Genomic DNA, 14406 nt, shown 5'->3' on the forward strand with positions numbered 1-14406 from the left:
TCATCTTGGCAATGCGCTTCACCTTGAACGCAAAATTTCCTTAAAAACATATTCATCCTAACAGTTCCTGCTGCATAGTGGGCGGACGTCGAAAATATGTCGCCTGCAGCTGATATGGATTTGTTCGCTCCCTTCGAGAAGGACACCATTTTGGAGATCCGAACTAGTAAAATGAAGACTATGCCTGGCCTCACAATCCAAAGTGGAATTGATAAGGAATTACGGTCGGGGAAGATTCATGTCACCTACCTTGGACTCGTCGATGACGAGCATGATCCTACATTTCATGGCGGCAAAGATAAAGCCATCCACGGATGTAAGTTCTCATATGAAGAGTTTCCATTGACGAATGGGACACAATCTAGTATCCGCATCAATTTGACGAATAATAGATTGCTCGTCACATTATACACAGTGGAAGCAGGAATTCCCCGATGCCGAGGCACGGTTCAAACCAGGTGGTTTTGGAGAAAATTTCGTGACTGAGTTCATGAATGAGCGCAACATCTGCATAGGGGATGTTTTCTCAGTCGGAAATGACGGGGTACTCTTGCAGATTAGTTTACCGCGACAGCCATGCTTCAAGCTCAATCATCGATTCAAGCTGAAGAATTTTGCGCCGAACACATATAAGAAAAGCCGCACGGGTTGGTATTATCGAGTACTTCGCGAGGGTACAGTACAAGCTGGAGACGAAATTCGACTTGTCGAAAGAAAATGGCCAATGTGGACTGTTGAACGTGTCCAGGAATACTTGCATCGCACGACCGACAACACTGAGATGAACGAAGAGCTCTCCGAAATTCCTGACATGGGCGACGAATGCAGAAAGGCGTTCCTAAAGCGCGTAGCGAAATTCAAGGCCCAGCAGAAACGTGCGGCAAACCAAGATGATAAAGCAGAAAAGTGGCGCGATTATAAAGTCGTTGAGAAGAAGGCGCAGACCTCCAGGATAACATCCTTCATGCTTGAAGCTGTAACACCTGATCCTGATATCAAAGACAGTGACGTCAAGCTTGGGCCACACGTACGTCTTCGGTTACCCAACGGACTATTACGCTCTTACTCCATTGTCTCGGGGACTGACAACCGCTTCGAACTTGGTATTGCGCTCGAGGAAGCGAGCCGCGGTGGCTCGTCGTACCTACACAAGAATGTAAAGGAGGGCGATATGATTGAGGTTGGTCGTATCACATCTGATCTTAAACCTGCAAGCGCAGCTAGTAATCATGTGTTCATCGTTGGTGGGATTGGTATAACGGCTTTTCTGAGTATGATGGAGGCCTATCGTCAGATCAATTGGGAGACGACGCTGCATTACGCTTTGCGTACCGCAGATGATATGCCTTTTCGAGGGCGGGTGGAAGGGTTAAAGGAATCTGTCAAGCTGTATGATCGAAGCAAAGGTCAACGCATGAATATCGGGGAGATACTACGAAACCGTAAGTCACTCCTGGAGTATTCGCATTACCAACGCGCTTGTTCACGCTCATAAGAACGACAACAACTAATACTACATGCTTTAGTTACGTGGAATTCACATGTCTATGTGTGTGGGCCACAACGGATGCTTGACGAAGCTGTCGAACAGGCGAAGAAGTGTGATCTTGGGGAGGATGATATTCACTTCGAAGCTTTCTCTGTTGATGCCACTGGCGATCCTTTCGAAGCTGAGGTTGTCAACCGTGGAGGTCAGGTCCTCAAGGTTGCTGGCGAAGAGACGCTTTTAGAGGTACTGAGAAAGAGCTTTGACGATGTGCCTAGCAGTTGTGAAGTCGGCAATTGTGGCACATGCCGAGTTACCGTCAAGAACGGAAATGTTGAACATAGAGGGACGGCACTGACAGCGGAAGATAAGAAGGAGGCTATGCTGAGTTGTGTTAGTAGGGGTATTGGGAGGATCGCGATTGAAATATAGATGGTTAATGAGTAAGTTCTGTATATTTGGTATACACTTCCGGTCTATTTACTAACTCGTATTCACTTTGAAGGATAGCACAAAGTACCTTGTTCAACTGTTGCCTTCGACATATCCCCCAATTCCTTTAAAATCTAGACCAAACACAGCACCTCGTGGAGGAAAGCATCAAGGCAGGTACCTCGGGGTTTTGTACTGAAGTACCTGCGTACCAAAGTATTTTCCGTCCTATGGCCCTGCGTTATGAGTGTGACCATTATCACTCGATCCTGGTACATCCACATCTGTAGATCTAGCAATCAACCTAGTAGCTTCCAGGTCGTGGCGTAATTCTCCCAGTCTTCGATCAGCCGATTCGGCACAATCAGGCCCCAGCATCATGCGGGTATGATCATAGCCTTCGATAACAGCTTTCACGATTTCCCTCGCAGCCTTTTTCGGATCCCCTTTAATCCGGTCTGGTAAAGGAGCTGCTTTGAAAGCTGGGACCGTTCCAACCCATTGCTCGACGATAGTGCCCTTGTATCCCTCGCTGAAACCATTGGTATCTTCAAGTGCAACGGGGATCTTCAAATTCGTGGTCCAAGATGTTCGGAAGGCACCAGGCTCGACGATCAGCACTTTGATACCAAATGATGATACCTCTGCCTTGAGCACATCATGTATAGCTTCGATGGCGGACTTGCTTGCCTTATATATTCCCCGCCCAGGCATATTCATATAACTGCTCTCATAATCCGCACGGTTAGCATGGCTTAACACGATAGTGGGGTACTCGGCATACACAATCCCGCTGCTTATTAAGACGATATGACCATGACTCTTTGCGCGCACTATAAGTGTTTCAGTGTCAGACAAGACTTATGATGAGATACGCTTTAGTCCAATGGGGTTGGGGACCTCAGGAGCATTGGAGAGAAAGCCTCATCAAAAAGGAGAATAGAGGTCTGGGAATGCTCACTTGACGGCAAAACAGCTCGAACGGCGCGAAGAGGCCCCAAGAAATTCACATTCAATTGGTCTATAACCTCCTCTTCACTATAGCAATCCATCAGTCTCATCGGAGAGCATAATTTTTGCACCAATAGTGAGCTACTGACCTCGTATCTTCTATTCCGCCAATAAATGCATAACCTGCATTATTCACAAGAACGTCGAAATCGTATTCCTCCTGTGCTTGCGCGAAATGGCGGGATGAGTCTGGATGGGCGGGATCCAACTGTATCCAAATGCCGCCCTTCGCAGCAAAGTCGGGATTGGTCGTTCCGGCTCTAGCTACGTCGCGCGTGGCCCCGACGACTTTGTGTCCTGCGTCGAGAGCTGCGATGCTGATGCATTGGCCTATACCTGTTGATGCGCCTGTGACTAACCACGTGAAGACCTTTGATTCTGTTCCCATTTTTTCAATGACGGGAGCTTTAGTGAAGTTAATGAGAACGATAGAGGGTGCATGTTGACGTCGATTATGAGATCGGATCGTTAAACCCTCAGTACGGCCTTTCCCTTTAGCCTGTCTGCGAGAGATGATACCTACCACCATCGATGCCGCAGACAGCGTAGGATTGGGGGTCTATCACTTACCCCGCCAATGCGAATAATTGAGGCGTCTAATGAAATTCTCGCGTGTCAATCACGTATAAACGGTCGACTTGGAGTAGGCTGTTGTTCATGTCGTGTCGATGTTTACTATAATCGCTTCTCTCTTTGTATTGTGTGTAAACAACAATTCAGATGAAGGTATTCACATCTCACGTTATCGGCCAAAGCAGGGCGATCGCGTATATACTGGGAGTTCATTTGGTACATCGATTGAATATGGACCTCTACGGCGCCCGCCAAAGCTTCTGACCCGTAGACGTGAGATGTGTAGCTGTTTGTTGATCATTATTACGACCTCCAATAGGCTGAGAGACGTCAAAATGAGAAATGTAGAGGAACCTGAAGTGTTCATGTCGATGATCCGATAGGTTTCGGCGCCACACCTGTCTGTAGGTTCGCCAATACCCCTATTGGCAGTGATCCCGTAGGGAATTAAATAGTGCCCAGGTGCTCTTAAGTTACCTTAGGCGCCTAGTAAAGGGGGTGCATTAGCCTGGGGCTTAGCGCTCTAGCTAGCGTAGTTTCAGGTATTTGGACCACTAGAAGGGGTCCCGATAGGGGCTTTCTTCAGGGACCTGTCGACAAAGATGACACCACAGAATCTGCGAATCGACTTCATCGCATTATAAATGACACGAACCTCATTGTCGAAAAGTGTAGATCTCTGAACACATGTTTGAGTTAAAGTTGTTCCCATGCGGAATTAACTTCATATCCCCATCTTCGAGTTTCATTAACCTCATACCCCTTTCGCAGGCGAATGAGAAAAAGACCAAGTCATTGTAGCTGGCCCATATTCTAGAATTCTGATCTTAGCGTACCATCTCAAGTGATAGAGCGAATCTCCAGATGTATTAGTTGTGCCGCTACCAGTTTAGCTTTGTCCCTGTACAGTAGGCATTCACCTGTTGAGGGAGTTCTAGAATCAGAAGATCTACCCTAGGGGTATATTACAGCTAGGTTAGCGAATCATTCTCGTTAGTATGGCTTGATTGCGAATCGTTGTCGTAACATGTCCTCACTTGCTTTTCCTCACCGCCCTTCGGGGATCGCCAAGCAGAAAAAGCCACATAGTGATATGTTGGGTAGCCACAGTCTAGCCACGGATGAAATGAAACGCCGATCATGGGGATAGAAACGGGGCCCCTGCCACCTTCGTCTATCTACATCTCACACAACATATAAATCTTCTCATTGTGAGAAGAACCACGTAAAAGAAGAGGATTCTTCAAGGTAGAAGCCATGGCTGGCCACGGTAAGACGAAGACGACAACGACGACGACGACGCGATGGGGATTACTGCAAAGTCCCACCCAATGGCTGTTTGAGCACCAGATTGGTATGAGCTTAGACTTCCCCTCTCTCCCCTTAGAAACCCACTGCTGACCATAAACTCATTGAAAGGCGTCTCGTTCAATCTCATTTTGACGCTCTTCCTTATTCACACGTTTTTGCCCAACGAGCGATCATTTACATATAAATTCTTCACTTTATCGGGCTACAACCCTGCTACGGGGAAGTATGCTACATCGCACGATGATCTGTATTTTGTCGGCTTTTGCGTGGTGCTATTCTGCGGCATCCGCGCCAGCTCAATGCAATATGTGCTCGCGCCATTTGCCAGGTACTGGGGTCTGACGAACAAGAAGCGCATCACGCGGTTTGCCGAGCAGGGTTGGATGTTTATGTATAATGCTATCTTCTGGACCTTGGGAATGGTGAGAATTCTCAGTTGGCCGACCCTGTTTACCTTGCTGACACTTGTTTTACAGTATATATACATCAATTCACCATACTTTCTGAAGCTAGAGGAGCTGTGGACTGATTGGCCTCAGAGGGAGATGGACGGTCTTACGAAGGGTTATGTGCTGGCACAACTCGCGTATTGGACACAACAGCTGCTCGTCGTCAATCTCGAGACCCGACGACATGACTATTGGCAGATGATCGCTCATCATGTCGCCACCACTACACTGATAGCTTCCGCATATGTTAATCATCATACGCGGGTCTCCAACCTGATATTCGTCTTGATGGACATTATCGAATTGATTTTCCCAGTAAGTCGGCTTAGTCCCTTGCGGTGAGGCGGGAAACGCTGACCGTGGGGATAGCTTGCGAAATGCCTCAAATGTCTAGGATTTACAACTATCTGTGACGTCATCTTTGGCATATTCATGGTCACTTGGCTGGTCACGCGACATATATTCTATCTCATGGTGTGCTGGAGCGTCTATCGCGACTCGCCACGACACATGCCTACATCATGCTATGACGGCCCAGCGGACAATCTTCGAGGCCCATTCCCTGCTCCAGAGGGACGATCATATCTTCTCGAGCCCTTCCGTAACCCTGGGGGCATCGTCTGCATGACCGAAGGGATCCGTATCGGATTCTTGTCGTATCTGCTCGTCCTCCAAGCTATCATGATTCCTTGGTCTGCGGCGATCGTCCGCGTGGCTATCCAAGTTTTGAGAGGCGACAACGCTGAAGACGTCCGGAGCGACGACGAAGAGGAGGAGGAAGTCGAGGAGGATGAGAAGGTCGGATTCGAAAACGCGCAGGGCGGCATCGAGGAAGAGGTCGGGGCGGAAGTCATCGATTTCGATGCGTGGAAACGAAGGAGCGGCGTTAAGCAGCAGCACACGGGGAGGTCGAGCGGTGCGAGTATATCAAGGCATAGCGATCGAAAGGAATTGCTGAATCGCATCGGGTGCGAGAGGCAGATTGAGTGAACGTGGTCGTGGCGGGGGTATGGCTTGTATGGAGTCTGCCGGCTTATCGCCGTTCCGTACCGGGTGGTATTTCCGCTTTGAACTACGAATAGCCTGTCAGTACTGTAGTCAATCAATTACCCTCGATTCAATTGCTGCCTGGGGCGCGTGAAAAGCAATTGACCAACGCAGCATCGTAAGCACAGTGAAGATTTCCAACCCAAGCCAGCCGGCGCCCCGGTCCGGGCCGAGTTGGTGTCCGCGGGTCCCGGTTCCCATCTACGGCGGGTTTATCGTGGCGCGTGAAGTAATACCACAGCCGTCTCAATTTGGGTTGTTGTATATTGCAGCGCGAGTGAAAAAGCTTTCTAATTACGATATTTATAAATGAACTGCGCATGTCGTCTCTTAATCATCGCGCCGCTCACCGTGATATATCGCCCTGAATAACATCTTTTCCGTGTCTTAGGCGCAGCGTAAGCCTCGTACTAGATCAATGCCAGCTCTAAGCTTATCAAGAACGCCAATGTGGCAATATGGTCTGTCCGATGGCCTCCAGGAGCTCGTCAATATTCACAGACCATCTACTTGTTTACTGAGGGTCGTTGTGTACCAGGGTTGGGAAGAGGGGAGTCTATTACATCTAATTGCTATCATTCCATGCCTGTCGCGACGCTTTCCTGTTTCCATATTTCCTCAAGTACTCTAGTGGAGAGAAACACCGAAGCTATCTCAGTATCATGCGGCTTCCATGCCAAGTTTCTCTGTTCTCGTGGCTATTCCTCCTATCACTGCTTTGATTAACGATCTAAATTTCTTCTCGCTTAAAGTGAGAGTCTTCGCCCTCCTCTATATATATTCAAATGGTTATAACCTGCTAAACACGCGGACCGGGATGAAAGGAGATACTTACTAGATACTACGAGCTTTAGGTATTCTCTCATCTCTGGGCCTATAACTGTGTTAGAAACTCCGGCAGCAGCTTGCAACGGGAGCCTCGCCTTACAAGCGCAGCTTGTCCTGCTTAACTTACATTCTTCTGTCAGCTGTTGCTTCTGTCTATTGATTTCCTTCTTCATCTCGCCCAGTCTTCGCTCCAAAAGTGTGTAAACGAACGCAAGAACATTTTTGCTCGTTATACCCTCCGCCAAGTCACTTGGAGGCTTTCGCTGAATGAAGGGAAACTCTTCAATAGACTTCCCAGCCTGGAGCATTAACTGCGTCCAGGTGGCTTCCTCCGCCCTATACCCAATGGTATCCTCTGATAGGACCAACGTGTTGCTGTCGAATGCATTCTTGCATACTTGAAACATATTTTGTTTGATCAGGGCTTGTATGGAAGACTCTTCTTTCCCTAGTATACCTGAGAGGGTGTACACAACCGCTTCCCGACGACGAGCGGTCAAACGAGGATCAAACGCCTTTTCGTCCGGCATAGTGGGGTTTCTTGACGGCTTCCTAGAGGAAAGGAGCAACTAAAGGCAGACGAGGGTGTCCCGTGCACGAGTCTGCATCTGTTAAGTCAGCAACAATATTTTCGATGTCCACATGAAGTTCAATGGCTTATACTCATTCTGAGCCAAATTATAACTTACGTGTGTTGCTTTTGGACACGTTAAAGTTCCAGTGGGGCTAGTGACGAGCACGACGAAGACGGAGGAAGTTTGTCGAAGAGTTTGGTTGAGATCTGGACAAGATACTGTTTCAAGACCTGCTACCCACTAGCTGTGTGGGACCTTGTAATGGTAGCCATGTAGGTAATGACACTGGCAGCGTCATTAACTTCTTTTTGCCTATGTAGCTTTAGTCTTGTAGTGCTTCCTGTGTGGTTAAGTATCTGTTGAAGTAGGTGCACTGTCGCTTTGGATACTATCTAGTACAGAGGGTATGCTGGTACTGTTTATGCAGCTATATGTAGTACTCATACGCGTTGTGTGGTAGCACTCGTGATGTAAATATGTATCTATAGGTAAAAACACTGCAATTTGATTTTATATGTCAGGCGCTCTAGTTGACCGGAGATCTTCGTTACTGATTGACACAAAACGTCCTCTAGGGTGCTCCTCCAAGAATCTTCATGCTATTAATACTTAAGTATACCGATATCGTGATATCTACTAACGGTGTTCGTAGATATCTCGAGTTCGGAGGCAAGTAGGTATCACTCCAGCTTTAAGTGCTAGAAATCAGCTCTTGAAGTTGTCTGGGCCAATATCAACTCATTCAGGCAGCCAGAGTCCAAAGCGTCAATTAAGATCTTAATTGCAATACCTGCACGGTGAAGGGCAAGACGTAACACATTACAACACCTCCATATCCACAATCATATAGCCGTCAATCTTATTCTCAGCATGTCTCAAACACCCTTTGTCACCCCTTCCTCAACCTGGTAGGTACCTAGGCAGACGAACGTGACTGCTGACTCATCGTGCCGGTGTAGTACTAGAGCCTCCATTTCACCATCTATGCAGGGAACCTGCCGTATTAAAAAAACAACAACGGAATAGTGAATCCCCGGGGCGCCGTAAAAACTGAAGCATGCAGGTGTTACCACTAAATCAAGGACTGTATACTTTATGCTAGGTTGAAAGCTTGTTCTCTTATTGCAGGGGCATTGTGAATGATCTACGTATGGCCGAATGTGAGTTCTCTATCCCGTGTGGGAGTTGAAGCAGTGGAAATTGGTAAATACCTAGATACTAGGGGTAAATTGACATAGAAAGATTGCAGATGTTGGTGTAAGTACATCACGGGTCATACAATGTCTCGATATTTAACAATAGGTTTAACCTACAGAACAAGTCACAGCTGAACACTGCCTAGGAGTGTGTGGTTTGCTCTTTCGATTAGATAAACTTGTATTTCTACATAAGTACTTGTCAATACTTACGGTCAAGTAAGGTTCCTAGTTGTATATCTGTCTATATTTGTACATGAGCTGTGGTTATTCGTTCACCAGATATACATGTAACATGTATCAATGCCAATGATTTGTTTACTTCTTATGATCCCAACTACAATAAGTATCTAAGTAGACTGCTTGAAGTCAACAGATAAGCAGATACCTAGCCCAGGTTGATCGATTAGTGTATCGAGACTCGGTAGGTTAGGTCCCAAGCCACCCACAACTCCCCCCACATGTTGACCAACTCTCTGAACTCCTCTTCTTCTGAACTTCTCCATTTTCATCTTCACCATCGCCGCCACCACAAACAACAGCAACAACAAAAACACCAGTAAGATAGGATCGCTGTCTACTATTCCTCGTTGAAATGGCAATTGAAGAATACTGCTGCTAACGTGATACTTGATTCCAGACGCGCGCGCGCCTCCCCTCCCCCCTCTTGTTTCCCCCCCCTGCTTTTTTTTCTCCTTAGAGAATTTTTTTCTTAGAAAAAAACACCAGAAATGTCGGACACAAAGGTGTTCAACGATCAGTTGACCGCTCGTCGTCACGAAGCGGTCATATATACCCTTGCCTTGACGTTCAACGTGGACCTCAAGAACATAGAAAAGGACCTCCAGGAACTGGAAGAAGAATTCCAAGTTAATATCCAGAAGGTTTGCGAAAAGGCATTCTCTAGGAGAATAATTAGCCTGTCTGTTGACGCCATCAACTGGAAGGCAGAACAATATCTTTGGAAGGACAGAGTCAAAAGGGCGGGAAAGTCCCTGGAAGATTATCCTTTCTGTCAGCGAGAATACAAAATGGATTCGGTTAAAAGCCAAATCTATGCTCAGTACCGCAGGGCCGCAAAGGAAGAGGAGAAGAAGAAGGCCGAAGAGCAGAAGAAGAAGGCTGAAGCGGCACAAGCACAGCCTTCTAGTTCGCCTAGTCAGTCAACTGACGCTGCTGTCGAGTTACCCCTCCGAGACAAAGCCAGTAAACCAGAAGGGGAATCAGAACGTGTTGCCCTCGGGCCCGACGACATCAGACTTCTTCATGATGAGGATGAAGAAGAACCAATGCTGATGATGCGCGACTTGGCTAATATCTGGCCAAGGCAGCTCAGATGGCAATTTACCAAGGATGGTCGAAAGGTCACAATGAACCTCCAAACCATTGCAGTCGCCGTGCAACTTATGCGCTGCATGTTTGCCCACTCGTGGGGTAAAGACCCTTCTGGAGCAAAGAAGACATCTCCTCTCGCGCGAATGGCGTGGGTAGTGGAACCATTCTCTGAAAGACAGAGACTCGAGCAGTCCATGAGTTGTTGCAAGATCTTGGATACGAGATCAGTGAGAACACGGCTCCCACACTCCTAGATGTCTTACACCACGATACGATGGCAAACTTCTGGGATTCCCCGTCCATGGCGTTGTTTCGTCGGGATGCCGTAATACGACTCTTGGAGAGTGACACTTTTCCAAGGTGGATACCTGTGCCAACGGGGCAGAATTTTTAGAAGACAAACGAACTCGTCAAGCTCAACAACCACACCAGTATCCAGTCGCAAATGACTAAGTTCTTCAATCGTATCAGACCTTTCCCGCCGCCCCACAAGGGCACAATACAGCTATCGTGTACCTACCCGCCCTATATCCGAGTGCATTATCAAGCGGACAAGGACGATGTCCGCAAAGACTTTTCTGAGTTCCGCTCGTTCAAACTTCGACAGGAAGCCGTCCCCAAGATATGCGAGACCGAGGAGTCAGCTAAAGAGCTTGAGCACCTACCTACATGTATAGAAGAGAAAGAATACATCTATGCTCTCCTCGCTTGTTACTTCAACCCTGACAAGACAAACCCTTCTGGAGAGCTCAGAATGTGGTCGAACCACGAAGTGCCTGTCTTGCCAGTCATGAAAGCCTGCGCACCAAAGGATCTGTTCAGTCAACAGACCCAAAGAAGCATGGGAGACCCTGGTGTAGATTGCATACTATTATATGGCAGAGATACACCGGATAGATATCGTCCAACTTCACGCAGGGTGGAAGTTGCTACTCCATAGCAGGTCAATACTATACGGATTCGTCTTGATTTTCTAGAGCGAGTCATGACCTGGTCTGCTGATTCGAAAGCGGCTCGGCAGCAGAAACGAGTTTCTGGGATGGCGTCTGGTTCAGAATCGAACTTTAGTTTCCCTCAGAGGTCCGAACCCCCGTCTAACCCAACGCCACAAGCCTCTAAATTGCCGGAGCGACCTCTCAGAATGCCGAGAACTGTCGATGGGAATTTGTCTAAGATTGATCCCAAAGAATCCTATGGCAGAGTCCAGCCGTCATGTAATAACATCAAAGAGGAGCAGTATGATGATGATGATGATGAGGCGGAATTCAAGAGATCATACCCAGTTTCACCCTCTCGAGAACACGGACGTCGGCCGTTAAGGTCGCAGGAAGAATGTTATGAGGCGTTTAGGAGGAGCCAAGGTCAAAGAGGCCGAAACCATGGCGAACCATGGTATGAGCGCCGAGATCGTGATAATCGGGATCATGGAGGTTAAGGATACTACCACCGCCAGAGTTATAGGAACAGAGACTATGACTATCAACCTCGGGACAAGAGTCCATGGGATAGGCGGGCTGATTAGCTAGTGTCACACGCACAAAGCGCTGTGCCAGCTGAATATGCAGTTCACCTTGCACCTCGGCCGTACGAAAGGCCATTGCAGGCTGTTCATAATCTCTCAAAGACATGCAGGCAATATTGGGCAATATTGGAAAGTGAGGCTATACAGACTTCGCTTCTTGAAACAGACCCCAAAGACCTAGGCGGTTTGGGCTGGCAGACCAGTTGTATATAGAGTCGACTCAAGCCACCAACAGCTAAGAAGGACTCATGCGGCCCTAGTTGTTCATTATAATCTGAATTCCAAGTTCCAAGCCCAGTATCTCTGCCTTTGTTATATGATGCGCACCTAATTGTTTCGTGGACGAAGTTATCCGCCGAGTGTCACTTCGATTTTATGGAACTACAATGTTGTGAGCGCGAGGTTGATTCTCCTTGATGTCGCTATTCGAATCGTTGTTGTCGTCCTACTTCGCATTGGCTTTGACTACTGCTTCGGCTCTATTTACCGAATTGTCATATGACGGTGAGTCTGTCTCTCCGTCAGCCCCTTGCCCAAGCCATTATCGGAGCCACTATCATGGTAGGTCTAGATACCTAGGTACCTTACATTTGAAGCGCCACAGTTGCTGAGCTCAGCCACAAGACATAGCCACTTTCATGCACTTTAGGTACTTACCGGTGTGGCGCGGCCATCCAAGCTGACATCCCTTTAATCACACATGATGCCTCTGGATCCAAGTGCTCCTAAAGCGAAGGCCCTAAAGGTGGCTATATGTTCTGGTGACATTGAAACACTTCGATTTATCCTCGAAGCTAACCCCAATTTTGCTCGTATACGCATCGGCCACTTGCCATCAGGCATTCGTACGCCTCTTCACATCTTAACAGACTACCCTGGACATCTCCCACACAGAATCCAAACAGCACGACTCTTAATTGAGTACGGGGCTGATATCAACGCTTCATTTGAGGGCCCGATTCACAGCGAGACCCCATTGCATTGGGCTGCCAGCTGCAACGATGTGGACTTGATCAGAACGCTACTGGATGCGGGAGCTGACATCGAAGCCCCAGGAGGTGTTATTGGCGGTGGAACCCCTTTGGCTGACGCTCGAGCGTTTCTTCAGATCGAGGCAGCGCATGAGTTGATACGGCACGGAGCATTCGTTGGATTGCAAGATGCGGCCACTTTAGGTCTGTTGGACCGTGTGCGGTCGTTCTATAAAGGCGGTATCGGTAATGAAAAGAGCAGCATGAGCCGGCTTGATCCTGGGGGAAGAAGCGTGCTTGGACTCGAATAATGATCAACCTTCTCGTGAGGAAACAGATGCTGCCTTTTGGAACGCTTGCCACGGCGGCCAACTTGCAACCGCAAGGTTCTTGTATGAAAAGGGGGCTGATGTCAATGCTATACCATCATGGGAGGAGCTCACACCGTTACAAGCAGCTCAGCGCAGCAAAGCGGAAGATGTGGTGGACTGGCTAGAAAAGATCGGACACACAGCAAAGCCATAACATCAAATATGGTTGAGATATTTACGTTATATGAGGCTATAACCTGAACAGATATGTCAATGAAGACAATCCAATAGTACCATTTTCATGAACTATGACAAGAGCCGTCAAGGTCCATCCCTTTTCAATCCGAGGGCTGGGGCTGCACCTGGATTTTGATTAGCCAAGTAGGCCCTAGGAATATGTGGCCCAACGCTCAAAACCAACAACTCATAAACCAATATTTGAAGTCTCGTGCAGCTTATGCCCCATATAGAGAGCGAAAAGGTAAGGACGTACGGCAAGGCCTAAAGGAATTTGGAAACATAGATGTGCGGACTCCACGTCTCTACTGCGGTTGAGTCATCTTCAAGCACAGCAGCGAACAATAAGTGGTGTAATGGTGGCAACATTTAGCGATCACACCATTGCCCCGTCAATGCAACCAATTATCCTGTCCATGGCAGTGGACGATGAAGATGCTTTTGAAAGTGAATACCGGCTGCGAATTGGAAATAGTGTCAAATATCTCGTCGTCTCCCCCGGGACCTTTGACAGAGATACACTTTCATTTCCTCTTCAATCCCTGCCCCCTCTTCCTTACGATGAAAATTGGACAGTGGCCAAAATCTCGCGGGATAAACCAACGGCCAATTGAAAACCTCGCTCTTCAGCCGAACACTCGCCGGCGTCAAGTCTCAATGGTATCATATCAAGATTGATTGTCTAGAGTTGCAGAGGACCAAACACATAGCGCTAAATTTGCAATGATAGATTATACCCAAGCTGCGATATCCTTCATACCGATCGTAGTATTATTGAATTGAACCTTTGGCACCTCTGCTGAACCATCCTGTATCATACATCTTTGGCAGTTCGTTTGAATAAATCACCGGAAGTTAGGTTCCAAGGTAGATACCTACTATAATATACCTACCTACATTATGTAGGTACATACTAAACAATGACTTCGATTTTTGAAGCAGATGCACCTGCCATAGCACCCCGATGGCGCCCAGCTGGGTACGTACTTAGGTACATAGGTACTACTCCAGTCACCTTGTACCTGCCTGGATACTTGGGTACCTACCTAAGGTAACTACCTGCACAGGCCGACTGATATTGTTGATTGTCTCTGTGATCTCAGACTCTAGATTCTTTCCCCC

At 47.7% G+C, this 14406-nt stretch overlaps 6 protein-coding genes across 6 annotated transcripts; 5 read left to right on the forward strand and 1 right to left on the reverse strand.

Moving 5' to 3' along the window:
• Positions 1–96: 96 nt before the first annotated feature.
• On the forward strand, positions 97–1918 carry F5B22DRAFT_634294 (PK beta-barrel-protein domain-containing protein-like protein; the record flags this gene model as incomplete). Its single annotated transcript, XM_047976960.1, has 3 exons — positions 97–316; positions 393–1442; positions 1527–1918. The coding sequence occupies 3 exons, from the start codon at positions 97–99 to the stop codon at positions 1916–1918; spliced, it is 1662 nt and encodes a 553-aa protein (XP_047833928.1).
• Positions 1919–2146: 228 nt separating this feature from the next.
• Positions 2147–3317, reverse strand: F5B22DRAFT_634295 (uncharacterized protein; the record flags this gene model as incomplete). Its single annotated transcript, XM_047976961.1, has 4 exons — positions 2147–2642; positions 2703–2751; positions 2880–2956; positions 3019–3317. The coding sequence occupies 4 exons, from the start codon at positions 3315–3317 to the stop codon at positions 2147–2149; spliced, it is 921 nt and encodes a 306-aa protein (XP_047833929.1).
• Positions 3318–4655: 1338 nt separating this feature from the next.
• On the forward strand, positions 4656–6393 carry F5B22DRAFT_594688 (longevity-assurance protein). Its single transcript, XM_047974060.1, has 4 exons — positions 4656–4856; positions 4922–5235; positions 5290–5577; positions 5632–6393. The coding sequence occupies exons 1-4, from the start codon at positions 4760–4762 to the stop codon at positions 6250–6252; spliced, it is 1320 nt and encodes a 439-aa protein (XP_047833930.1). The 5' UTR covers positions 4656–4759; the 3' UTR covers positions 6253–6393.
• Positions 6394–9639: 3246 nt separating this feature from the next.
• On the forward strand, positions 9640–11678 carry F5B22DRAFT_643496 (uncharacterized protein; the record flags this gene model as incomplete). The annotated part of the gene is made up of 3 exons (XM_047978281.1): positions 9640–10470; positions 10638–11099; positions 11187–11678. 3 exons carry the CDS (start codon positions 9640–9642, stop codon positions 11676–11678), a joined length of 1785 nt encoding a protein of 594 aa, XP_047833931.1.
• Positions 11679–12460: 782 nt separating this feature from the next.
• On the forward strand, positions 12461–13383 carry F5B22DRAFT_594692 (ankyrin repeat-containing domain protein). Its single transcript, XM_047974061.1, has one exon. The coding sequence runs from the start codon at positions 12466–12468 to the stop codon at positions 13045–13047; it is 582 nt and encodes a 193-aa protein (XP_047833932.1). The 5' UTR covers positions 12461–12465; the 3' UTR covers positions 13048–13383.
• Positions 13384–14139, forward strand: F5B22DRAFT_594693 (uncharacterized protein). The gene has a single exon (XM_047974062.1). It carries the CDS (start codon positions 13641–13643, stop codon positions 13896–13898), a length of 258 nt encoding a protein of 85 aa, XP_047833933.1. The 5' UTR covers positions 13384–13640; the 3' UTR covers positions 13899–14139.
• The last annotated feature ends 267 nt before the right edge of the window (positions 14140–14406 follow it).

This window comes from Xylaria bambusicola (genome assembly GCF_022495145.1).
Source record: "Xylaria bambusicola strain CBS 139988 unplaced genomic scaffold F5B22scaffold_7, whole genome shotgun sequence".
NCBI lineage: Eukaryota > Fungi > Ascomycota > Sordariomycetes > Xylariales > Xylariaceae > Xylaria > Xylaria bambusicola.